General features: G+C 53.2%; 3 protein-coding genes, 1 non-coding gene and 1 pseudogene across 10 annotated transcripts; 4 read left to right on the forward strand and 1 right to left on the reverse strand.

Moving 5' to 3' along the window:
* Window positions 1-1597: 1597 nt before the first annotated feature.
* On the forward strand, window positions 1598-7881 carry ASB16 (ankyrin repeat and SOCS box containing 16). The gene is made up of 5 exons (XM_045526708.1): window positions 1598-2007; window positions 3424-3691; window positions 5571-6063; window positions 6582-6695; window positions 7116-7881. The coding sequence occupies exons 1-5, from the start codon at window positions 1707-1709 to the stop codon at window positions 7299-7301; spliced, it is 1362 nt and encodes a 453-aa protein (XP_045382664.1). The 5' UTR covers window positions 1598-1706; the 3' UTR covers window positions 7302-7881.
* A 1885-nt stretch (window positions 7882-9766) lies between these two features.
* Window positions 9767-9907, forward strand: LOC123621301. The gene has a single exon (XR_006729041.1). It is a non-coding gene; the product is annotated as a U4 spliceosomal RNA (small nuclear RNA).
* Window positions 9908-12264: 2357 nt separating this feature from the next.
* On the forward strand, window positions 12265-16361 carry TMUB2 (transmembrane and ubiquitin like domain containing 2). Of its 4 annotated transcripts, none has more exons than XM_045526713.1 (4): window positions 12265-12404; window positions 12970-13029; window positions 14306-14872; window positions 15116-16361. In XM_045526713.1, exons 2-4 carry the CDS (start codon window positions 12995-12997, stop codon window positions 15477-15479), a joined length of 966 nt encoding a protein of 321 aa, XP_045382669.1. In that variant the 5' UTR covers window positions 12265-12404; window positions 12970-12994; the 3' UTR covers window positions 15480-16361. The 4 variants fall into 4 exon arrangements, with proteins under 4 accessions (XP_045382669.1, XP_045382670.1, XP_045382671.1 ...); XM_045526715.1 differs by lacking the exon at window positions 12265-12404 and having other exon boundaries at window positions 12482-13029; window positions 14306-14616; window positions 14695-14872; XM_045526714.1 differs by lacking the exon at window positions 12970-13029 and having other exon boundaries at window positions 12266-12404.
* Window positions 15642-16361, forward strand: LOC123621193 (annotated as a pseudogene). Its single transcript, XR_006729017.1, has 3 exons — window positions 15642-15681; window positions 15774-16010; window positions 16043-16361. The product of XR_006729017.1 is annotated as an uncharacterized LOC123621193 (transcript).
* Window positions 16362-16443: 82 nt separating this feature from the next.
* ATXN7L3 (ataxin 7 like 3) lies at window positions 16444-24212 on the reverse strand. Of its 3 annotated transcripts, none has more exons than XM_045526711.1 (13): window positions 23825-24212; window positions 22364-22474; window positions 21930-22062; window positions 21570-21741; window positions 21287-21384; window positions 21070-21092; window positions 20698-20743; window positions 20442-20470; window positions 20079-20147; window positions 19762-19805; window positions 19414-19485; window positions 19167-19324; window positions 16444-19077 (listed from the first exon to the last, which is right to left on the reverse strand). In XM_045526711.1, the coding sequence occupies exons 2-13, from the start codon at window positions 22412-22414 to the stop codon at window positions 18929-18931; spliced, it is 1044 nt and encodes a 347-aa protein (XP_045382667.1). In that variant the 5' UTR covers window positions 22415-22474; window positions 23825-24212; the 3' UTR covers window positions 16444-18928. The 3 variants fall into 3 exon arrangements, with proteins under 3 accessions (XP_045382667.1, XP_045382666.1, XP_045382665.1); XM_045526710.1 differs by having other exon boundaries at window positions 20698-20764; XM_045526709.1 differs by lacking the exon at window positions 23825-24212 and having other exon boundaries at window positions 20698-20764; window positions 22364-23641.
* Between the last annotated feature and the right edge of the window lie 111 nt (window positions 24213-24323).

The following is a 24323-nucleotide window of genomic DNA, read 5'->3' on the forward strand; positions in this document are numbered from 1 at the left end:
AAGTGCACCATCTTTGTGGGGGCCTGGCACTGCCCCTCACAGACTGTGACCTTGAGCCAATAGTTTTACCTTGTTAAGCCTTAAATTCCTCATCTGTAAAACAGATAAGACCACCCATCTCAAAGGTGTTTGTGATCTTTTCTTTTTTGAGACAGGGTCTCTCACTCTATTGCCTGGGCTAGACTGTAGCGGTGTCATCGTAGCTCACTGTAACCTCAAACTCCTGGGCTCAAGTGGTCCTCCTGCCTCAGCCTCCATGCCTGGCTAATGTTTTAAAAATGTTTTTGTAGACTTGAGGGATCTTGCTATGTTGCCCAAGCTGATCTCAAACTCCTGGCCTCAGCCTTGGCCTCTCAAAGTGCTGGGATTACAGGTGTGAGCCACTCTGCCGGGCCAACTGTGATAATTTCATTTATTGTCCAAACCAAGTTTATTTTTTACCTGAGTGAGCTGGGAATTATGGTCACCTGAGTGAAGATGGATATGAAAGTGATTCAAATACCACACACCTCTGTGCACGTGTGCAGAGTTACTGCTGTTACTGCAGATGCTGGGAAGAGCTGTTCACCTCCTCAGTAACTCTGTCATTTTTCTTTTTTTTGAGACAGAGTCTTACTCTGTTGCCCAGGCTAGAGTGAGTGCCGTGGCATCAGCCTAGCTCACAGCAACCTCAAACTCCTAGGCTCAAGCGATCCTACTGCCTCAGGCTCCCAAGTAGCTAGGATTACAGGCATGCGCCACTATGCTCGGCTAATTTTTTCTATATATAGTTTTAGCTGTCCATATAATTTCTTTCTATTTTTAGTAGAGACAGGGTCTCGCTCTTGCTCAGGCTGGTCTCGAACCCTGACCTCGAGCGATCCACCCACCTCGGCCTCCCAGAGTGCTAGGATTACAGGCGTGAGCCACCGCGCCTGGCCTTTTTTTTTTTTTTTTTTTTTTGAGACAGAGTCTCACTCTGTTGCCCCGGCTAGAGTGCCGTGGCATCAGCCTAGCTCACAGCAACTGCAACCTCCTGGGCTCAAGCGATCCTTCTGCCTCAGCCTCCCAAGTAGCTAGGACTACAGGCATGCGCCACCATGCCTGGCTAATTTTTTCTATATATATTTTTAGTTGTTCAGTTAATTTCTTTCTATTTTTAGTAGAGACATGGTCTCACTCTTGCTCAGGCTAGTCTCGAACTCCTGAGCTCAAATGCCTCAGCCTCCCAGAGTAACTGTCTTGACCTCACCTTATTTCCTGTGCTAAGGTCAGCCCTCTCCCCTCCACATGGGCCAACAGGGGCCCCTGTCCTCCGGCCAGCATCAGAGAGGCTGGAAGACCTAAGTCTTCCTTTCTGCCCTGCCCATCTCCATGAGTGACTGTTGTACTCACCTGGAACCTTGCCAGCCTAGATGCTCACTCCAGAGAAGAGGGAGGATGCTGGCCCTGGGGTCCAAGGGTGGCCTCAGCTGAGGGCCTGCTTGAGCAATCAAAGGGCACTGGCAGGGGCAGGGGCATGGGCTGGCCCAGCACCTTCTGTGCACCAGGATCATGACTCTGAGCAAACTGTTTACCACAGCAGCGAAGGGCAGGGCCTATTTATAGCCTCAGCTGCTCTTCTCTCTGGCTCACGGAGGAGGGAGTAGGGTGTCTCCTCAGAGCAATGGTGGTAGGCTGAGAGAACCCTGCTCTGCCCAGGTGCCCCGACCCCTGGGCCCCTCCCCATGGCAGGGGAGACCTTCCCCTTCACCTCCTCCACGCTGCGCTCTCTCCGCCTGCAGCGGGAGTGGCTGGAATGGGAGGACCGGCGGCGGGCTGCTGCCCGGCAGAGCCGAAGCCACAGGTGCCCCTTAAGTGCCCGGGCCCGACTCGCTAGGCCGCGCCGCTCCTGCCGAGACCCAGCTGTCCACAATGCCCTGTTCTCCGGCGACCTGCAGCAGGTCCAAGCCCTGTTCCAAGATGAAGAGGCTGCCAACATGATTGTGGAGACTGTAAGCAACCAGCTGGCCTGGTCGGCTGAACAGGGTAAGGAGCACCAAGAGGCAGGAGAGGGAGCACCCAGGCCCCATTCCCTCCCTGCAGACCCACCGCCCAGCCCAGCTCCCTCCTAAACAGAGATGAGGCAGAGTCAGTGGCTTGCATGTCTTTTCAGAATTAAAAGTTATATTCTTTTTAACATACTCTATATCTTAAATTGGCAAATATAATTATGTATATATTATGTTAATTATATAGTAACAGAGCTATTCAAACATAATTTTTTTCTTTTTCTGCACATATAATATATCCATGTATATGAATATTTCTTCTTTCAAAGAATGAAATTATATTCTACATGCAATTTTATAACCTGCTTTTTTCATGTAACATCTTTCATGCCAATAACCATGTCTATAAAATATTTTAAATAGGTGCATAAATTGTACTGTGGGGTATGTGCCACGATTTAAATAACTAGCCCCCAAATATTAATAGACTGGGTAGACTGCGTTCCTTTTTTTCTTTTTAACTATTTTAAATAGCAGTATGACAAACGTCTTCATGTAGTTGCCAGATGACTTCCTTAGGATATACTCACAGTCTGAAGACGGACAGGAGATCACACTCACCCATGGACCTGGGGCTCGGGTCCCTGGGAGAGCTGATCCTCTCACAGTCACCACAGGCTCCAAATCCCTGTGTGACTGTGACCCCACCAGGGCATCCTGGTCTTGCCCTACAGCTTGTCCATCATCCTCAAGATGGAACTCGGCCTTAATTTCAATTCTTATGAAAAACAAAACAAGTTTTACCCAAGATTTAGCAAAACCAGAGACTTAATATGGAACAATTTATAGTTCCATATTAGGCATCCAAGTCCCTCACCGTTGCTACCATTCCAATCTGGATCAACCCCTCCCCTCACTCTCTCTTTCCCCACCCCCACCTCCTATTTCCCTGCCTCAACCCTTCCTCCTACTTCCAGCCAACCCTCCCTGCCCTAGGAGAATCCCAGAACTCAGTTCTGCTCTGTGGCCACTCCCTAACTCAGCCCCAGGCCCACCTGTCCATGACCCACCACCACCACCACACCCAAGGCCAGAGGAGAACAAAAACAGCCACTGACTCCATTAGCAGCTCAAAGACCCCAGGTTTCCTTTATGGGATTCACTCTCCTTAGTTGGCCCTTGTGGCTTTATAGAGCAGTTAATTTTTTTTCTATGACACATACTATGTTTTGTTACAAATTGACAAACTGTTCTAAAAGGCTGTTCCAACTTATACTCCCAATTCAGGACTTGAGTGAGGCCCTTCCCACGGGTACAGCCTGGCACAGTGTTTGTGCTCAGCAGAGCTGGCAGTGGGAAGGCCAGCGTCAGCTGTCAGCCGGAACTAGCACCCCACTCCCCGCCCTGCCTGCCGGTCTCGCACACCACCCCTGACACTGCCCGTTCTCCTCAGGGTTCTGGGTGCTGACCCCCAAGACCAAGCAGACGGCGCCCCTCACCATCGCTGCGGCCCGAGGCTACACAGACTGTGCCCGACACTTGATCCGGCAGGGGGCTGAGCTGGACGCCCGGGTGGGGGGCCGGGCTGCCTTGCATGAGGCCTGTGCCCAGGCCCAGCCTGACTGTGTGCAGCTGCTGCTGACCTTCGGCGCCAAGGCTAATGTGCTGTCTGAGGAGGGCACGACCCCCTTGCACCTTTGCACGACCCCTGAGTCCTTGCAGTAGGTGCCCGGGTACTGGGATGGCTTGGGGAGGAGTGAATGTGTATGTGTGTCTCCAACTTCCAGGGCCAGCAGGGAGAACTTGACATCCATAGCAGCTTTGTAGTTCCAAAGCACCTCACATACACATCTTCACAGCAGCCTGGAGACAGGGAAGAGAAAAATGAGGCTCCGAAAGGTTTAGTGACTTGTCCAATGTCACATCTGCTAAGCCCAGGAGGCAGAAGCTCTGTTGCTTTTTGGGAAAACCCTGTTCCAACTTTCCCACTGCAGTCTCCAATTCCCTGTGAATCCTCTGTAGCCAAATTCCTAGTTGTTTCCAGGTGGGCATCAAGAAAGAGCTAGCCCCAAGCCAGGCATGGTGGCTCATGCCTATGGTGCCAGCTACTCAGGAGGCTGAGGCAGGAGGATCACTTGAGCTCAGCAGTTTGAGGCCAGCCTGGACAACATGGCCAGACTCTGTCTCTACAAAAACAAAGCAAGAAAAATCTAGCTTTATGTTTCCCAGCCTCAGTGTAAGGCCCCCCATACCTCCTTCTCCCACCTTTTTTAAGGTCAACAGTTTCTTGCACCCCCTGCATGATGGTATTGGCACTTTTACAATCAGGTCAACACACAGGGTTGGCAGGTAAGGATTCAAGGGCTCCTGGAAGACTCTCCATAGCTCACATGCTGGGGACTGCTCCCTGCCAGAGGTACATCAGTGCTGGACCCAGAAATGATCCAAATTTGCCAGCCCCTTCTTGGGTTCTTATGGGCATGTGCTGCGCCTTCCAACAGACTTCATCCTTTCAAGTAAGGTTAGAATGGTCACTTACTAGAACCCTACTGTGTCAGCTAAGCGTTACTTAAATCGAGCATTTGGAAACAAAAATTAGCCCATGATTAGAATTTACTGAGGAAATAAATTTAGTAGTTTATGGAAGACTGGCTGCTACTAAATTCTTGGCCACTGAGCAAAGCACATGCTGGAGGACTGGGTGGGAATTCTGGCCATTTTGGGACAGGACACCTGGTTATCAGTGTTTTATCAGGGTCGACGGATCTGCTCCTGAGTTTCCAGTGGCTGCCATTGTGGCTTTTTTAATTATAAATTACTGTTAGTTTAATCTCATCATTATTAATTTAGTTCGTTACGTGTTTGATTTACCCTGCAGTAGGTAATGATGCATATTTGCCACAACAGTGTTCTGGCCTATAATTTTCCCGGGCACTAGGAGACTGTGAAACATGCACTCTCAAATCTGGGGGGGGGGGGGGGTGGGAATTTGTTCCTTTGCTTTTGTTTGTTTTCTCTAGGGGAAGGTGGAGTAGGGAGGTCCATGAGTGCCTGCTTTTGCCTCAATGATTGTGGCTTGGTCTAGAAGAGCGGTCTTCAAGTTTGAGGCCAGGAAGAAAATAGTAGACTTCTATTTATTTTTCTTTTTGGTGCATACATTTCCTATGCTTTGTAGTGTACATAGGAGTGGGTTTTCAAAATTTTGTGCTATCAAAATGTTAGGAGGCCATTGACAGATGATTCAGAACCAGGCCTTGGGGTCCCATTCCAGTGGGGAGTCAGGGCAGGCTCTGGGAGGGACTGTCTGAGGCAGTGAGTACTAATTCTGGTGCAGCCACTACTTTGCTGTGTGACCTTGACTGCATGAATCCTTTCTGGGCTGAAGTTTTTCATCTCAAAATCCTGGATGCTCCTGGTGGTTTTCCTGGGCCTTCCAGCTCTGCTGTCTGTCATGGGGCTTTCTGTGATTCTTATGGGGGACACGAGGGTGGACATGGAGGGGGGGGGAAGGAAGCAGGGGTGGTGACAACAGGTGGTGGGATCCCGGACCAGGCCTTTGGCCCTCAGGATTTGCCCCGGGGCCTTGTGCCCTGTCCCCAGGTGTGCCAAGTTGCTGCTGGAGGCGGGAGCAACGGTGAACCTGGCGGCCTGCGAGAGCGAGGTGACGCCCCTGCACGTGGCGGCAGCGCGCGGCCTGGAGCGGCACGTGGCTCTCTACCTGGAGCATGGCGCCAACGTGGGCCTGCGCACCAACCAGGGCGAGACGGCGCTGAACGCGGCGTGCGCGGGGGCCGAGGGTCCAGGCAGAGCCAGGCAGCACGAGGCCGCGGCGCGTCTGCTCCTGGAGGCCGGGGCTGATGCCCGGGCGGCCGGGCGCAAGCGCCACACGCCGTTGCACAACGCCTGTGCCAACGGCTGCGGGGGCCTGGCCGAGCTGCTGCTGCGCCACGGGGCCTGCGCTGGAGTCCCCAACGGGGCGGGCCACACACCCATGGACTGCGCGCTGCAGTCCGTGCAGGACGGCCCCAACTGGGAGCCCGAGGTCCTCTTCGCGGCGCTGCTGGACTACGGGGCCCAGCCTGCGCGCCCTGAGGTGCGCAGGGAGGGCCTGAGACCGAGGCGCCCATGGTGCGGGGTGAGGGTGGGGGGCTGCGGCTGGAATTGCCCCACCTTTGGGGGAGAGAGGGGTCCAAGAGACTGAAAGCTTACTCAGTGGCCAGAGATCTGTCCCTGTCTTGGGGCTGGGGGAGAGGGTTATAGGGGAGGGTGTCCAAGGGAGGAAAGAGCACCAAGGAAACTGGGGCCAAGAGGTTGGAGCACACTTGAGGGTGGGGTAAACTGAGGCATAGAAAGGAAGAGGAGATAGGCCTTAGCTTCCCCAAATTAGGTTGTGAGGCTGGGGGCCGTGGGTCCCAGCACTTTGGGAGGACTAAGGGTAGGATTGCTTGAGATCAGGAGTTTGACACCAGCCTGAGCAACATAGCAACATGTCTCTACAAAAATAAAAATAAAAACAAATTAAGGTGTGAGTGGGGATTTCAGTCAGGCTGGACTTGGGTCTGCCCTTGGTTGGAGGAGGTGTAGTGCCCGAGACCCTCTTTTGATTCTTAGATGCTGAAACACTGTGCCAACTTTCCCCGGGCCCTGGAAGTCCTGCTTAATGCCTATCCTTGTGTCCCATCCTGTGATGGCTGGGTGGAGACGGTGCTTCCAGAGCTGTGGCAGGTATGTCCACCTCAGGGGAGACAGAGAAGAAGGATGAGCCACAGGCCTGTTCCTCCAGGACCAGCTTCATGGAGGCAGGCCCTGGGTGGAAGAGTATGGGCCGAGTGGAACCCCTGGGTTCCAAGGTACCCCCTTCCCCTGGCAGCACAGGCTGACTTCTAATTTCATACACCCCTTATCAGGCACCTCTGGGGTGGGAGTGGGTGCAGACATGGCTGAGACCCTTCCCTGAAGTGTAGCCCCAGCTCCCATGACCACTGCGGGGCCTCTCTGACTCTATCTGAGTCCTTCAAGATGCCCTAGACACCCAGGTGGGTGCATGTTGTAAAATCCCAGGGCCCCCAACACTGGGCTGCCCGCAGATAGTAGGGCATAGTCAAGGGTATTCGGCCACCTGACTGTCTTTCCCTCCTGACCTAGGAGCACAACGCCTTCTACAGCTCGGCCCTGCGCATGGTGAACCAGCCCAGGCGGCTACAGCACCTGGCCCGTGTGGCTGTGCGTGCTCAGCTGGGGAGTCGCTGCCGGCAGGCTGCTGCCCGGCTCCCGCTGCCCCCGCTCCTCAGGGACTACCTGTTGCTGCGTGTGGAGGGACAGCTTCAGTGAGCCCCATGCCACGCTGCTCCCACAGCTCATCCTGCCCCCTCCATTGGACCCTGCCCCCAATCCTAGAGAACTAGTCCCTGGCCCTCTTCTCCGCACTCTGCATGCCTTCCTGGTCCAGCTCATGCCTCCATTGGCTTCTTGAGCCACTTGCTGACCTCCCGCCGGACCTGAGCTTCAGACCCTTTCTCTTTCTCTGGTGGGAAGGTCTGCAGGCTCAGCCTGTTCCCGGACTCAGCCTTTGCCCACCTCCTCCTGTGCTTAAATGGATGGCGCCTCTATCCACCCAGGCCCCAAGCCAGGAACAGGTGATCCTTGTCACCTCCCTTCCCTGCCACCCATATCCCTGTTCAGCCTCCTAAACAGTGACAGACTCTGCCTGCACTGCCTTGCCTGACCGGCCCTTGTCACTTATGGGAAGGTCTTGAAACGCATGCCCTGAATGGATGCTGGAATGATCCTTGAGAGTCACCACTCTGATCATTCCCCTCATTGGATTCTCTCTACCTTCAGGCTAAAATCAAAACTCAATAAAAACAAAGCCTCTAGAGCCTGGCCTCTGCCAAGCTCTCTGGCCTCCTCACCTCCCCTCTACCTTCTGAGGTTCCTATAATCCAGCCTGGTAAACTAATAGCCAGGCGCTGGATATGACCTGCTCTTCTTTGCTTTCAGGTGTCTGCATGCCTCTTCCCCACTGCTTGGCATACTCTTCTACGTTCTTTGACCTGGTCTTGGTTGATTGACCCTCCAGACTCAGTGCAAATAGTCTCTCTGCAGTGCCTTCCTGGGTGCTGTACTTATTTAATTAACTGTGTTCTTTGAACGAGCTTTTCAGTAAAGATTGTTGAGGGAGGAAAATGCATGAAGCCTTGGGCTTCCCCAGGTGTGCTCCCCCGACCCCCAAGTGATTCATGGTGTCTTAAACAGTGGTCACTACCTGTGGTCTGTGAGGGCCTGTGACAGGAGGAGCAGCCACCAAGTGTCCCCACCCCCTCACTTCTTCCTCTGGCCTCCTTGTCAAAGGTACCACAATATAGGCTACAGCTCTAGGAAGAAGCTTTCTAAGGCAAGCTGGTTTTTATGAATGCAAACAAATGATTTGTGCATAGAATGAAAGTGTGGATGTTGTTAGGTTTAAATATGCCTGAGGTCCCCATCACTCCATGTTTATTTCTCCCTTTTTGCTCTTCTGTGGCTTCCAAGTTTTCTGCACTCAGCAACAGTTAGAACAGCTCAAGGGCCAGGCACAGTGGTACACGCCTGTGGTCCCAGCTACTCAGGAGGCTGAGGCAGGAGGATCGCTTGGGCCCAGGAGTTTGGGGCTCTAGTGAGCTATGATTGTGTTTGCAAATAGCCATTACACTCCAGCCTTGGCAACATAGTGAGACCCTGTCCTTAAAAAAATTTTTATTTATTCTTTTCTTTTCCTTTTTTCTTTTTTTTTCTTACCCACTCACCCACTGTCTCTCAAAAAGTTTTGTTTAAATTAAAAAGCTGTTGGCTAGCCATAGTGGCTCACACCTGTAATCCCAGCACTTTGGGAGGCTCAGGTGGGAGGATTGCTTGAGCCCAGAAGTTTGAGGTTGCAGTGAGCTATGATGATGCCACCACACTCTAGCCTGGGCAACAGAGCAAGACTCTGTATCAAAAACCAAAAAAAAAAAACCAAAAAACACTCCCCCATCTATTCCCTGTTCCCCTCTAGCCTCTACTCTATGTTTTATGGAAAAGGAACACTATAGGTGCCACTCATACAGCTGATGGGAATGCAGATAGGTACAACCTCTCCAGAGGACAATGGGGCACCTTGTATCAAAACCATTAACAATGTAAACACCCTTTGACCCAGCAATTCCAGTTTTAGGAAGTTATCACAGGGAAAGAATCATGGATGTGTACAAAGATCTGTCATCAAAGATGTACAAAGATGTTTATCAAAACACTGTTTAAAAACAAAATGCTAAAAACAATCTAAATGTCCATCCAAATAAGATTAATTTAAAAAATGATGGCACAACACAGAAGGTAATGCTGTTAGGAAGCTGTTTAAAAGTATGTTATAGGCCGGGCACGGTGCTCACGCCTGTAATCCTAGCACTTTGGGAGTCCAATGCGGCAGGATTGCTTGAGCCCAGGAGATCAAGACCAGCCTGGGCAACATAGCAAGACTCCATCTCTAAAAGAAATGTAAAAATCAGTCAGGCCTGGTGGCTCGTGCCTTTAGTCTTAGCTACTTGGGAGGCTGAGGCAAAAGGATCACTTGAGCCCAGGAGTTGGAGGCTGCAGTGAGTTATGATCGCACCACTGCACTCCAGCCTGGGTGACAGAGCAAGACCCTGTCTCTAAAATTTAAAAATTTAGAGGCGGGAGGATAGCTTGAGCTCAGGAGTTCAAGACCAGCCTGAGCAAGAGCGAGACCCCATCTCTACTAAAATAGAAAAAAAATTTTTTTAAATAAATACAAAATAAGCTTTGCACGATGGCAGTATAGTAGTCAATGAGGTTTATCTGAGGCGCGATTATTGCTAATTGAAAACTTTCCCCAATACCCCGCCATGACGACTTGAAATATAGTTGGCATTGGCAATTTTTGACAGTCTCTACTGAAAATAAATAAATAAATAAAAATAAAAAATGGGAAAAGCTTCATAGTACATAGTTAAGTGAAAATAATAGAGGACCAAATACTATGGACAATAAGATCTTATTAATACATACATATATATATATATATAGAGAGAGAGAGAGAGATGACTTTAGCTCCACCACTAACTGTATAATTTGGACAATTATTTATTCTGAGCCTCAGTTCCCAAACCTACAGTAGGAGCTACTTCATAGGGTTCCATAAGATAATGTGTGTGACGTCCTTAGCATAATACATGGCATCTAGTAAGTTCTCTCAATAAACATAGTGGCTATTATTATATAAAAATATTAGCAGTGGTTCAATTGAGTGGGTTGTTTATTCCCTCAAATATATACTGAGAGTCCTTGAACCTACTGTTCTCTCTGAAACTTGGTAAATCTCTACTTATTCTTCAAAATTCTGCTTAACTGGACTATGATGTCCTGCCCCCTTCTGTGTTCTTCAAAATAAAAACACCAAACCTTAAAGCCCAAAATGTACATGTACACAGAAATTAAAACAGTACCTTTCCTCTCACAAATGTACTGTTGATCAAAAGAAGCCAGAAAAAAGAACTGAAAGGAGAGACTCCAATAGATACCTGTATATCAATGTTCATAGCAGTATTATTCACAATTGCCAAAAGGCGGAAATACCCTAATGTCCATTAGATAGATGGATAAAGAAAATACGACGTATACATACAATTGAATATTATTCAGCCTTAAAAAGCAATGATTCTGATACATGCTATAACATGAACCTTGAAAACATGCCAAGTGAAATAAGCCAGATATGAAAGGACAAATACTATGATTTCACTTATATGAAGTACCTAGAACAGGCAAATTCATAGAGACAGAAAGAATAGGGGGGAGAACGGGGAGTTACTGCTTAATGGGTACAGGAAATGTATAGTGGTGATGGGTACACAACGTTGTGAATGTCACTGAGTTATACACTTAGAAATAGTTAAAATGCTAAATTTTGTTATCTATATTTTACCACAATAAAAAGACCATTAAAAAAAGAAGCTAGACTGAAAGGGACACACTGTTTGATTCCATTTATACAAAGTATGAAAACAGGAAAAACTATAGTGACAGACATGAGAATAGTGGCTACTCTTTGGAGGTTAGTGGGTAGAAGACATGAAGTGGGGGTTCTGGGGAAATTTTCTATTTCTTTCTTTTTTTTTTTTTTTGAGACAGAGTCTCGCTCTGTTGCCCTGGCTAGAGGGCCGTGGCGTCAGCCTAGCTCACAGCAACCTCAAACTCCTGGGCTCAAGTGATCCTCCTGCCTCAGCCTCCTGAGTAGCTGGGACTACAGGCATGCGCCACCATGCCTGGCTAATTTTATATATATATTTTTAGTTGTCCAGATAATTTCTTTCTATTTTTTAGTAGAGACAGGGTCTCGCTCTTGCTCAGGCTGGTCTGGAACTCCTGACCTTGAGCGATCCACCCGCCTCGGCCTCACAGAGTGCTAGGATTATAGGCGTGAGCCACCATGCCCGGCCTATTTCTTGATCTAAGTGTTGGTTCCACCTGAGCGTTCGGTTGGTACAAACCACTTCGCTTATGTTTGCCCCGTCCGCATTATGTATACTTTAACCAATAGTTCACCAAAACCCAAAACCAACACCCAGCACGTTTTTTAGAAATTTTTTAAATTGCAAAATGGATAAGTTCTTGTAAGTTGAACTTTTTTCCCTGCTTTTTTTGGTTCCTGCTTTTCTTGTGCCCTAAGCCTGCGCTGAATGTGTGTCTTCTCTGAAATGCTTTCCCGTCGTATTTATCAAGGTCCCACAGGACCAGGGGCCGCACTCTTCAAATCCTGTAGGGAAGACTAACTTGTCTTCTCACCTGTCTTTCCGACTAGCCCAGAGCTGAGTTCTGGGAGGTCAGAAAGACCAGTCCTCACTAATCCTGCTCACCTGAAGCTCGGCGCGCGTTACAAAGGAGTAATGAATCCAATGTGCCAGGGAGGAAGAGAGCAAGGCCAGAAGAACAAGGCTGGAAAGAGGGAAACCTCGCTGGGACTCTGCCCCGCAGCGCCAACCAGGGCATCCCTCTACAGACACGAAGCCACGCCCCTTACCAAGCACATCCCCGATTTCCGTCTTGGCCCCTCCTCTCAACCCAGGCTGCCTAAGGCCCCGCCCACCTGGCGTGGCCCCGCTCCAGGAGGCCCAGGGTCCCGCCAACAATGACTCCGCCTCTCCTTCCGCTGAGAAACCTGTCCCTTTTATTTAAAGAATACGTTTACGTCAAGCCGTCTTTCGTAGCTTTGCGTCATCAGTGCAGGGCGCGGAGGCGGGACTTCCTGTCCCTGGTTCTAACAGCTTCCGGGAAAAGCCGGAAGAGACAGGACTCTGGATAGAATTGGGAATTTCCAGCCCCTCCCCCGGCCCCTACGGAAAGACGAGACCAGGAGCCGTCCTGGCGAAGTCAAAACATTTAGTCTGGCCTTTCCAGGTGAGGACTTCCTTCCCCATCCAGGCACGGTATTGGTACAATCCACCTTTAATTTCCCATGACTCCCTGCGTCCCAAAGCCCCGCCCCCAGTTCCCCAGCCCCGCCCCGAAGTTTGAGGGGTGTGGATGGTTTGTGACCCCCTTACCTGACCCTACCCCTCACGGGCTGGGAGAGCTGGGCTTAGGCACGGCGGCCGGGACGCGCAGCTCTTCGGTTTGGGTGGGCTCATGGACCCCACTCCAACGCCACGGGAATAGGAGCGTCCAAACGCGGAACCTTCGCCTCAGAAAAAACAGGGTCGGGGACCCCTCCTCACCGTGGTTAGGGGAGCTCACAGGCTGAGGAGAGAGCGAAGGCCTTTGAGGCGGGAGACCTGGGGTCCTGCTCTGCCCCTTCCCACGAGCGTTCCCTGTGTCTCTGGCAGTCGTTTTCGTCTTTCTTTGCCACGGTTTCCTTTTCTGTAAATCACTGTTGATGACATTAACCATCATACCATCAGTGGTTAGTTGTGGGAGAGAGAAATAATTGCTACCATTTGTTTATTGAATAATTGTAATGTGCCAGGCACTGTGCTAAGTATTTCGCTTCGATGATTTCACGTCATCTTCAAAACAACCTCATGAGGTAGGTACGATTTTTAACCCCATTTTATTGATGAGAAAGCTGAAGCTGTGAAAATGTCTGGGGTTACATAGCTAGTAAGAAGCAATACTGAGATGATGATTAGTTGTTGTTGTTTTTGACTCCAGAGACGGTTTATTAAATAAGGCTGTGGAAACTATTCGGATGTTGATATGTTCCACAAATATTCTTTGAGCCAGTACATGGGATTATGCTGGGGACTGCGGTACAAAGAGAAATACATGTGATCCTTGTCTGCCAGGAGTCTAATAGAGAGATGGACAGGTAGATAAGTATAATGAAGTTTTATAGGTGCTGTGAGAATAGTGTGATAATGATAATCACCAGACTGGATTTGCCCAGGGACAGGTGTGAGCAGCAGATTCTCCAAGGGGAAGAGTAGGTACTCCAAGGAGCAAACACAGATCCTTCCTGCCTCTCAAAGAAACTGCAGAGGGAGAACTTCATAGTAAATGAAAAGAAACTCAGATATGGATTATGAGAGATGGTGTGGAATCTTTTCCAAATCACTTCCACATGGGGAATGGTTTTTGCAGTCATGAGCCCATGGTGACCCAGGAGGGTGCTGTTTCTGGTGTCTGCCCCACATGGCTCTCCAGGGCTTGCCAGAAGGGTTTCCGAGGAGGCAGACATAATGTCTGCTGCTGTTGGCCCTTACAGAGTTGTCCCTTTGATGCGATCTGACTCTGCTTTTGTCGATGGGTTAATTTTCTTTGGCTCTTGACATCTGGGCCTGGATCTGTGACCAGGAATGAAATAGGCTCAAATGAGACAATCTGGCCAGGGTGGCTGCACAGTGCCTCTATAGGGGCCCCAAAAGAAAATATTCCAGGCTTTTGGTCTCTCTGAAGCCACTTTGGAGGCTGCTCAGGGGGCATATCTGCTTGACCAAACGATAGAAATCCTAGAGAAACTCAGGGCTCAAAGAAGCAAAATTTTTCCCCATCTACCAAAAAAGCAGTGATCAGCAGCAACAGCAGCAAGGCTGTGAGGTTTTCTTGATGATTCTTGATTGTTGGGGGATTGGAGTATAAGAGAGGAAAGAGTGTGGAACCTGAAAGCTAGGGTTTCACGCTTGAGGCAAAGGGTAAGTCTTTAGCTTTAGGCTGGGGGTCCAAAGTTAGGAAGGTTTGTCCTCCCTTCTACGGGACACTGAATTCCATTTTCTTTCAGGCCTGGGTCAGTTAGAACCTAAACAGACTAGAAACCTGGTTGCAGCCCTCAGGCTCTGCTGATGCTATCCCCTTTGTTCCTGCAGCGTGGACCCAGTCAGCAGCCAGGCCATGGAGCTCTCTGATGTCACCCTCATTGAGGGTGTGGGTAATGAGGTGATGGTGGTGGCAGGTGTGGTGGTGCTGATTCTAGCCTTGGTCCTAGCTTGGCTCTCTACCTACGTAGCAGACAGCGGTAGCAACCAGCTCCTGGGCACTATTGTGTCAGCAGGCGACACGTCTGTCCTCCACTTGGGGCATGTGGACCACCTGGTGGCGGGCCAAGGCACCCCAGAGCCAACTGAACTCCCCCATCCATCAGAGGGTAACGATGAGAAGGCTGAAGAGGCTGGAGAAGGTGGGGGCGACTCCACAGGGGAACCTGGAGCTGGGGGTGGTGTTGAGCCCAGCCTTGAGCATCTCCTTGACATCCAAGGCCTGCCCAAAAGACAAGTGGGTGCAGACAGTGGCAGTCCAGAGGCACCCCTGAGATCTGAGGATAGCACCTGCCTCCCTCCCAGCCCTGGCCTCATCAACGTGCGGCTCAAATTCCTGAATGACACCGAGGAGCTGGCTGTGGCCAGGCCAGAGGATACTGTGGGTACCCTGAAGAGGTGAGTGAGCTGGAAAATGGGAGGCTGCTTGTACCGCATGCCCCCAGCCCTCGGGCGCCTCTGAGGATTCTGGTACAGATGTGGGAACAGCAGGGAAGTGTAAGGTGCAGCCTCTACTAAAGGTGGGTGGGATACTTTCTTAGGCCACCCTTTAGTTTTTTCCTGCTGCCCTGCTTTGTCGGTTCAGGCCTGTTTGTCTTCTTTTTCCTCACCCTCTGTCTTCCATCTCTTTCATCCTTACAGCAAATACTTCCCTGGACAAGAGAGCCAGATGAAACTGATCTACCAGGGCCGCCTGCTGCAGGACCCAGCCCGCACACTGCGTTCTCTGAACATTACTGACAACTGTGTGATTCATTGCCACCGCTCACCCCCAGGGTCAGCTGTTCCAGGGCCCTCAGCCTCTCTGGCCCCCTCAGCCACTGAGCCACCCAGCCTCGGCATCAATGTGGGCAGCCTCATGGTGCCCGTGTTTGTGGTGCTGTTGGGTGTGGTCTGGTACTTCCGAATCAATTACCGCCAGTTCTTCACAGCACCTGCTACTGTCTCCCTGGTGGGGGTCACCGTCTTCTTCAGCTTTCTAGTATTTGGGATGTATGGACGATAAGGACAGAGGGAGAAAATGAAAGGCATGGTCTTCCTCCTTTATGGCCTACTCCCCTTTCCTGGCCAGAGCTGGGCCCAAGGGCCTGGGAGGGAGGGTGGAAAGGATGTGGTGGGTATCTCTTCCATAGGATACAGGAGACAGGTATGGAGCCTCCCATTCTCCATGGGGGTACAGACATCCCCTCTGTGCAAGCACAACTCAGGTAGAAATGAGGATGTCATCTTCCTTCACTATTAGGGTCCTGAAGGAGTTCAGAGCTGATGGCCAAACTCAGTGGGGAGCCTGGGCTCTGAGGATTTCCTCCCAACTGTGGCCCTAGCTCTTCCCCTTTTCCTGCATGCCTGCCCCGTAGCACCCAGGGCTGCCTGCCAGGGCAGCTCAGCATGGCCCCAGCACACCTCCATAGGGAACCTGGAATATCCTTCATTTCCTCAGCCAAATATCAATCTTTTGAGACTGAAATCACACAGGCAGGAATGAAGATTGTACCAGCTTTCCCTATAGGCACCCCCACCTTCTCCCTCTACCCCTGTAGCAGGAATAGGGTGTTCTCCATATTCTAGATATTTTCCAGTGTTCTCCCTTCTTTCAATGCACTTTGCTTGCATTATTTTTTTTAAATAGTCCTTTATAGAGCTCAGTCAGGAAGGGGATTGGGGCAGAAAGCCAAGCCCCCAGCATTGGGAGCGGCCAGGCCACAGCTGCTACTACCCCAGGCCTACGGCTGTAAGTGAAAGACAGCACTGGCCCTTGGCCAGTGTCCTACCCTGCCCAGCTCCAAGGACGAGCTCTGAGTATGGATCACTGGGCCCTAGGCTTTTGCCTTTGGGGCTCTGGTTGGAGGGTCAGTGTCTGTGACTGAATAAAGTTCCATTTTGTGGCTGTGGAGCCTCCTTCTGTGACAGTAAGAGAATGGCTTTGCTCTGCCCCCAGCAACATGGCAATGAGGGTGGGTAGGCTGGGCTACCAACGGGAGATGCAGTTTATTTACACCAGCAGCCATGGGGGCAGAGGGAATACACAGCGTTTACAAAGTTAGCTACCTGTACAGGATGGATTACATATGCAAAAATAAAAATCTCAAGACCACAGGACAGCGTGAGCCCCACCCCCCTCCCCCAATGACCCCAGCATGCGGTAATGCCAGGCGGGTGGCCCCTGGGCATGCGGGGGGGAGTGATGCATGGAAGGAAAAGCCACCGGCCATGGAAATTAGTACAGAACCCCCCCACACACACTCAGACACATGATAGGATACAGGGTGGACGACACCTAGCCGGGGTGGAAAGGATGGGAATTGAAACCCACACAGCCTGCTGTTAGAGGGAGGGGAGTAGGGAGCTCCTAGCCCCTGTTCAACTACATGGTAGAGGGGCACTCTCTCTCCCCAGAAGGAAAGGGGTTTGTTCCCTCAGGGTCCCTGCTGGACCAAGCCCATCTCTTACCCAGCCTGGGCAGGGGGCTCTGCCCTGAGGGCGGGCCAAGGAACAATGGGGAAGTTTATGTGGACAAACCAGTTCCCAGACTACTTCCCACTTCTCCCTCCTCCAACCAGAAGGGGGAAAGGGAGAGGCCAGAGGGGAAAGGGTGTATTAGGGCCTGAGCTGCAGCTGCCTCTCAGAAGGGAGAGTGGCCCACAGCCTTCCTCCCTTCACCTTCAACCTACTCCCAGGACTCCCTTTGGAAGCAGGCTGGAGGCTTGCTGAGATCCTCCTTCCCCTCTGGCTTCCCCTTGGAGGGAGAAGGCTATGGAGGGCCAAGAACAGAGGAGCCCAAGCCCCAAGAGGAGCCCAAGCCCCAGGATTTATTCCAACTCCTGCCAAAATTTGTTTGGCTTTTTAAAAAATAATCACAATTTGTGGGTTAAAAACCAATTTGTAACCAGGCATCAGCCACAATGAGAACAACCCCACGGGGAGAGTGGGGTTCCAGACAGGGCCCTAATCTCTGTTGTTCCCTTAGCCCTCTAGGGTCCCTAACCCAAATCAGTCCAACCAGTCCTGGGTACTAGCTACCCAAAAGTGGGATGGCTCCTCCTCTGAGGAGGGCAGGGGACGTGTCCAGCAAGGGCCAGAGAATTTGGCTCAGGGTCGACTCCACCCGTGTCAGTCAGCTCTGCTCCCAGCCCCAACTGCCCTCCTCCAGCTCTGCTCCTGGGAGTGATGGTGCCTGCACAGAGGGGGGACGGTACATCTCTCCAGGATACAGACTAGGCAGATGGGCACACTGGCATGACAGTCCCATAGAGGGGCAATGACACCCCCCCTCCACTGACAACTCAAGAGCAGAGACCACCTTCTCTTCCCACCCCACTCCTAGCAAAGGGGAAGAGGCACAAGATTAGGATTTTCCTCAGAGCCCCAAACCACAAGTACAGAATAAATAACTTAAAAGCGGCTAAGGAAGGGGAAACAGGGCAGGCTTTGGAGGCAGGAGCATTGAGAGGAACCGAAGCTGGTCGAGGTGAAAGGGGTGGCAAGCAGCAGCTGGGAACTTGGGCCGCCCCAGTAGGGCAGTGGGGCAGGGTGGGCAGGAGGAACATGGGGCCACCCCAGGAGGGTGAGGCTGGGCCCCTTCCTGGGGCAGGGAATGAGGTAAGAAAACATTTCAAATAAAGCAGCACCGTTCCCTCTCACCTTGGGGCCCCACTCCTCACCAGCCCTGGGTCAGGGAGGAAAGGTAGGGGGGAGTCATTTTGATACATAGCTCCCTCTTCCTACCCTCCCCTTTCCCATTCCTTGAAGCTGTAGAAGCTGGAGGCCCTTTCCTGGCACCCAACAACAAAAGGACAGCTCCTGCTGCCAAGGAGGCCCATGGGGACTGAGGGGAAAGGGCTGCCCCTGTGAGGGGCAGGGAAGGTGGCGGCAGTTCTGGACGCCTACCTCAGCAGACAGCACGCTGTGCCTGCCTACCCCTGGGACTTGGGGCATTTGATAGGATTCTGCACACAGACAGGACATGCCCAGCCCTGCCCCTCGGCTCCAAGCACCGGACCCATTCACATTGCTGAGGGCAGCCGGAGGAGGCCCCCTCCAGGCTCAGCTTCCGACCCACAGCCTCCCGGGGTAGCCACAATGCCCCTCGGCAGGGCTTAGTCCAGTTCCTGGGGTGGGGGGCAGGCAGTGCCCTGGCACAGTGCCCAGGTCAGGCCCCTGGCCTAGCTGGACATCCAGTAACTCACAGAATAAATAGGAAAACCGCCTCCCCACCAAACTTATGTCCAAGGCATAATATGTCCAGGTCTGAGTCCTGCACGCCGAGGGGTCGTGCTCCATTGCAGAGGACCCTGACACCCCCCAGGGGTGCATAATTGGATCCTCTGCCTGCCTGGCCCACCAAGCTTCCCAAGCCCAAACCCCCAGCAGCCGTCCATTTGCCAGGTTATGCCACCTGGGTGGGGGTCGTGAGAGAGGGCTCTGCTCAGCCAAAGGCTATCCCTTGCACCCAAGTCAGTTGATGTCATCATAGATGCTGGGCGTTGGGGGTGCCGGTGGCTTTGGCTTCTTCTTCTTGTTGGAGCCCAGGCCGGAAGCAGTCCCTACCAGGCTCAGATGGGATTTCTTTTTCTTGGTTTTCCGTGACTCGGAGCTGTTGGTACCTGCAGAGGCAAGACGCAGGAAGGATGAGAGCAGGGTTGTGGCAGGAGAGGTGGTGCCCTGTGCCCGGGGGCCCAACAGTGTCACGTACCTAGACCCCATCCCTGATTTTCACTCGTCTTGGAGGAGCCTGAATCAGAGGGTGAGAGATCGGAAGAGCCGTCCCACTGAAGCCGGCTGATCAGGGCCTGGCTGTCAGTCATGTCAAAGCTGTCATTATCCAGGGAGCTCTCAACCTCCGGAAGGACGCTGGAAGGGGAGGAGCCAAAGGCCTTTAGGGATACCAATCATCACCCTAACCTGCCACAACCCACCACCCATCCCGTAGGGTCACTCACGCTGAGGGCCCGAGGAAATAAATCCGCACGGTTCGCCTCTGCTCATCTGTGTGCTGGGGGCAGCGCAGGGACCTGGTGGGGAAAGAATTGTTAGATCCTGACAAGGCAGGGAAATATCTGCCAAACTCAGGTAAAGGCCTTCCCCTCAGTCGAGGTGGGCAGGAGGGATGGGCAAAGACAGGGAAGGGATGAATGGAAGACTCCCATACTGTGGCCTAAGGCCTGGCCACTAGAGGAGGGAGGGGAACAGCAGGAGCCCCACTGCTCAAGTTCGGGGGTACTACTGACCGTGCCCAGGGTGAGTGTGCAGGAGAGCCCCCTGGCCCCCTTTCTAGGTTCTGTGCTCACCTTGTGCACATCTTCTTGGTGTGTTCAGAAATCACCCCACATTGCTGGAAGAGGAATATAAGCTGAAAGGATGGATGGAGGGGAACCTACTCTAAATACTAGATGTTCCCTTCTGTACAAACGCTAGACTGAGCAAGCAGAAATGGCCTGAAGGTGTCCAGAGCAGTTGGTCCCAGGCTACCATGGGCCAGGAAACCTAATTCTGGAGAGAAAACTATATGACCCTAACTGCTATGTCACCAGCGTCCTCCAGAGCCTTGACCACTGCCTGTGGCTTCAGGCCACTCCCAGGGGCCTCCCCTTCCCTGGTCCCTCACCGTGGTGAGCAGGCTACGCAGCTCCTCTGGCCCCAGGGTCTCATAGCTGATCCCAGTTGAGTTGTTATACTGTGGGAGAACCAGAGGTACAGGTTAGAGAAGGGCAGACGCAAGGGGTGGTGGAGAATCAATCCCTCCCGTGCCTTTCTAAAGTGAGGGGCTTTAGGACGACCCAACAGTTTTCCAAGTGATTCCTTTCATCCCACCTGCACGTGGTGAGGGGGTGGGACCCAGAAAGAACATAAACAACAAGACCCAAATAGCTCATCTAGTGCTTCTGGCTGTCAGCGTTCTGATTCCCACTTGTCCAAATCCCAACAAACTCACAACAGAGGGAATGTAACAGGGGCAACCTATACTCACCTTAAAAGGATCCGAATTGCTAAGTTCCCCTGAAGAAGAAAAAAGAAGGGGAAGGGTGTTTGATGCAGAGGTACAGACAGAGAACCCTGAAAATAACCAGAGAGGAAGTGGGGGGTGACAGAAGGATCACAGGCCCTCCCTCAACACCCCTACCCCCGCCAGGCCCCCACCCTCCACCCCTCTGCCCCCCACCCCCCACGCAATAAGTCCCAGAAGACACAGCTAGAAGCACTCCCATTGTTCCAGCCCCACTTACCATTTTTGTGTTTTAAAGACTTGGATCTTCGAGGGGAATTGGGGTTCTGGAATGGGAGATACCATAGCTTTGGGGAAAGGGTAACGATAAGGGGGAGCCGAGAACCCAAGGAAGGAAAAAAGATTTGACAAAGAAACATCCTCAAATTCCTGCTCTTCTTCCCCAGTAAGAGGCCTGTCTAGACCCATATTCCCTTCCCCACTCCCCCAAGGCCTCTGCTGCCCCCCTGCCCACCACACACACCCTCATCCCAAAACCCAGAGAGGCCCCCAATGACCTCAGACTTGAGTCAAGACACCCGAGGACTCCCTCCCCAAAAGGGAGGGTATCTGTCCTTTGCCCAAATTTCCCCCATGCTTGCCCGGCTCTCACCTTGTCTGATTTTCTCTTCTTGGCTGTGGGGAACAAAAGGATAAAGGCCAGGATTACTTTAAGTTCCCAAAGTAAGGAGTAAGGACATCTAAAGAAAAGTACACAACTATACTTTCCCCCCATTGTTCAAGGCAACAGCTTGTGACCACTGTATGCCCTATTCCTGCTTGCCCACCTCATCCCAACATCCTCCAGTTTCCCCAAGATCCCCAAACACCTTTCTTCTCTGAGCCATAGGACCAATCGTTGTCATTGATGTCATCGTTATCCTCTTGGTCACTCTCAGACTTGTTCATATTGTTGCTGTTGGCAATCCTGCCAAGAGTAGGAAAGAAAAAGGATCAAAGCTGCCACCCTCTCCATCCCCAACTTCAAGGTATATGGAGCATCTGGGAACAAGTACAACCCTCTGTGCCCTATACATGCCCCTAGGGGACTACACCATGGCACAGGCTGCAGAAGATGAGCAGCTCTGGTTTCAGCAGGGGGAAGGCCCTCACCGGCGGTTGGCGATTCGACTGCTGTTCCGACCCATTCCCAGGCACTTCTCCAGATGAGGAGCAAAGCGGGAGGCGGCAATGCTGCGGCTGCAATTGGGGCAAACACACTCCTTGCTCTTCCACTGGTTGAAAACCTGTCCAAAGATGTCCAACCCCGGCTGGTCCACGATCTCTGGGGACAGGAGAGGCGTGGCGATCAGGGCAGGCAGGGGACCCTCCTCTCTTGTTCCCAAGGCTTCTTCAACCCCCCTGCCCAGGCTCACAGGAGCTCCAGGATCTATATCTAGTGGTTTCCGGAGAAGGAAACTCGAAGCACGCCCAGGGCAGGGTTAGACTGCTCTCCTTCTCCCTGAGGCTCACCAAAATCCTTCATGCTATCAGGGTCCGTGTCGTCCAGGAAGAAGTAGCCACACTTGACAGCCCGGTGTACCTCAAAGCAGAATCCCAAACAAGAATCCTCGACCAGGTCCGCGTATATCTCCTGAGCGATGGCCTGGGCCCCAGGGGAGAACATCCATGGTCACAAGAGTCACAGCCCCCTGGACTGATAGCAATTCTCACCAACTAAATCTCCTGCCAACTGGCCCCAGCCAAAAAATCATGCTTTCTTTGCCATTTTCCCCATCTTGACTTTGTGTTCTTTCTTCTTCCCGGATCCATGGGCCTTTTCAGCTGGCTATTCCCTTTAAGGAACAAGGCTGATTACCCAAATTCCTCCTTGGTGTGGATGCCAGATATAGCGACGTAGAGACATCAAGAGAAAGAACTGGAGGCACACGTGGGGGAGCCCTCACCTCTAGTTTGCTGTTATCCAGGCCAGACAAAGACATTTCCTCCATTTTCATTTGTAAACTCTTGTGGAGACGGCGCTCTGACTGCTCATAGCACAGCGGGCGGCAACTCGGCTGCACATATTGTGGGGGGGTGTTGGTGTGAGTCCAAGGCACCTCTAAAGACTGCCCCCTCCCCTCCCCACCTCGCTGCCCAGATATCCTGGCATCAGGGTATTTCCCTCCCCAAGGCTCAGGCTCACTAAGTCTGGACGGTCCTTCAGGGCCTGAAACCTAAAGGTGGCCTAGTCTTTCCCAGGCCTGAGCTCAGGCCCTGGACTCTACTGCCAATCAGAGTCTGGGTCTATAGGAGGCAGCAGCTCACCCCAGGTCCCTAAAACTCAAACCCCTCTTTGATACCCATGGTGCAATGCAGCAGGGGGAGGAGAAGGAACTCTAAGGCCTCAAAGCAAACCCACAGGGTGTGGCAAAGAACTGCACAGACTCCTAAATACACCCCCCCCTTCCCTAAAGGCTCTCCTCAGAGTCACCTCTGCTTTCAGCCAGGATGTCCACTTGGGGGGGTACTGCTACCAGAAGTAGGAATGGCCCTAGGACCCTACAACCTTCACCCTAGTCTGCCTTCCTTTGAAATAAGCCTGCCACTCCACGAGGGGAGTAGAGCCCACAGAAGCCTAGAGCTAAGGGACATTTCTAGCCACCATGAGCAAGAAGGGGACACAGCCCGGTGGGATGGCATGCCAGGAGTGGGCACTTCCCTTACCTGTTCTTCCTTTAGATAACCACCCTCCCTCCCTCAGGACCAGCCCGGAAGTCTCTCCAAGAGCCCCAAAGTCCAGGAACCCCCACCAAAGGATTCAGAAACAGCACCCACAGTCCAGGGCCCCTCTGAACGGTGGGTACGAGTTTAAGGAGCTGCCGGCCTAGAGTGGGGTGGGGACTGACAAATGAGCCAGGGGCACTGGGAAGGGTAGGAGGCCGGGCCTCGGCTCTTCCCCCGTCCCTGCGGCACTGCTGCTGCATCATACCGACTGGGGGGAGGAGAGCCGAGCCGCCGGAGGCCGGCGCCGGTCCGGGACAGACCGACCCCCAGAGAGTGGGCAGAGTGGGACGCGTCCCGGCCCCTCTCCTTCCTCGCCCGCCAACAGCCCCGGCCGGCCGGGGAGAGGAGTCCGGGAGGGTGTCTCTATTGTCCCGGGGGCTGGGGCCTGGCTCCCTAACAAAGGCCCCGCGCCCCCTCCCCGGCCGGCCCTGCCCCGCCCAAGGGGGACCCAGACGGGGGAGAGCAGGGGGCCCTGGCCGGGCCGGGAAGCTGGGGGAAGCCGGGCGTTTCCGCGTCGGTCCGGGGGGAGGGGAAGGGGCGCTGACCCAGACCTGGGGGGAGGGGGCCCAAGCCCCGCCTCGGGCCCCGCCCCCCGCCCCCCGCAGGCCCCTCCCCCGTCCCCGTCTCCGTCCCGTACTCACCCCGCCCGGGGGGCCGCGCCGGGGCCCGGCGGCCTCTTAGGGCCGCGTCCTCCGGCGGCGGCGGCGGCGGCGGCTGCTCCGGAGCCCCATGTCCGTCGGTCCGTCCTCGCCTCTCCCCGGGGCCCAGGGCCCGGGGCCGGGGGGTCGGGCCACCCCCCCGCCTCGCCGCCTCACCGGGCGGCCATGGCCCCTTCCCCTCCCTTCTCGTCCCGTCGCCGCCTCCTCCTCCTCACCTCACCCCGCCCGCGCGCAGTCCGCGCGCCGTCCGCGCGCCCCTCCCCCCGCCCCCCACTCCAGCCCGCCTCTCCCGGGCGGGGGGTGCGGCGCGAGCCCGGAGCGCGCGCGCGTGCCGCGACCGGAGGATGGATGGATGGAGCGAGCGAGAACGCGAACGTGCGCGCGCGCGCCCCTCTCCCCCTCCCTCCGCGCGGGCGCGGGGCCAAGCGCGAGCGCGCTCCAACCTCCTCCTCTTCCTCCTCCTGCCCCTCCTCAACACCCC

Source organism: Lemur catta, chromosome 15 (genome assembly GCF_020740605.2).
Source record: "Lemur catta isolate mLemCat1 chromosome 15, mLemCat1.pri, whole genome shotgun sequence".
Taxonomy (NCBI): Eukaryota; Metazoa; Chordata; class Mammalia; order Primates; family Lemuridae; genus Lemur; species Lemur catta.

Excerpts from the sequence above, each read along its gene's own strand:
- ATXN7L3 (XM_045526710.1), bottom strand. The coding sequence starts at position 22,414 with ATGAAAATGGAGGAAATGTCTTTGTCTGGCCTGGATAACAGCAAACTA. Across the intron at positions 20,765-21,069 it reads AGAAGAGAAAATCAGACAAG|CTATGGTATCTCCCATTCCA; the intron begins GTGAGAGCCGGG and ends CTTTCCCCAAAG. Across the intron at positions 19,486-19,761 it reads ACCAAGAAGATGTGCACAAG|GTCCCTGCGCTGCCCCCAGC; the intron begins GTGAGCACAGAA and ends TTTCCCCACCAG.
- ASB16 (XM_045526708.1), top strand. The coding sequence starts at position 1,707 with ATGGCAGGGGAGACCTTCCCCTTCACCTCCTCCACGCTGCGCTCTCTC. Across the intron at positions 3,692-5,570 it reads ACGACCCCTGAGTCCTTGCA|GTGTGCCAAGTTGCTGCTGG; the intron begins GTAGGTGCCCGG and ends CCCTGTCCCCAG. Across the intron at positions 6,696-7,115 it reads TGCTTCCAGAGCTGTGGCAG|GAGCACAACGCCTTCTACAG; the intron begins GTATGTCCACCT and ends CTCCTGACCTAG.
- TMUB2 (XM_045526713.1), top strand. The coding sequence starts at position 12,995 with ATGATTTCACGTCATCTTCAAAACAACCTCATGAG. Across the intron at positions 13,030-14,305 it reads CTTCAAAACAACCTCATGAG|CGTGGACCCAGTCAGCAGCC; the intron begins GTAGGTACGATT and ends TTGTTCCTGCAG. Across the intron at positions 14,873-15,115 it reads ACTGTGGGTACCCTGAAGAG|CAAATACTTCCCTGGACAAG; the intron begins GTGAGTGAGCTG and ends TCATCCTTACAG.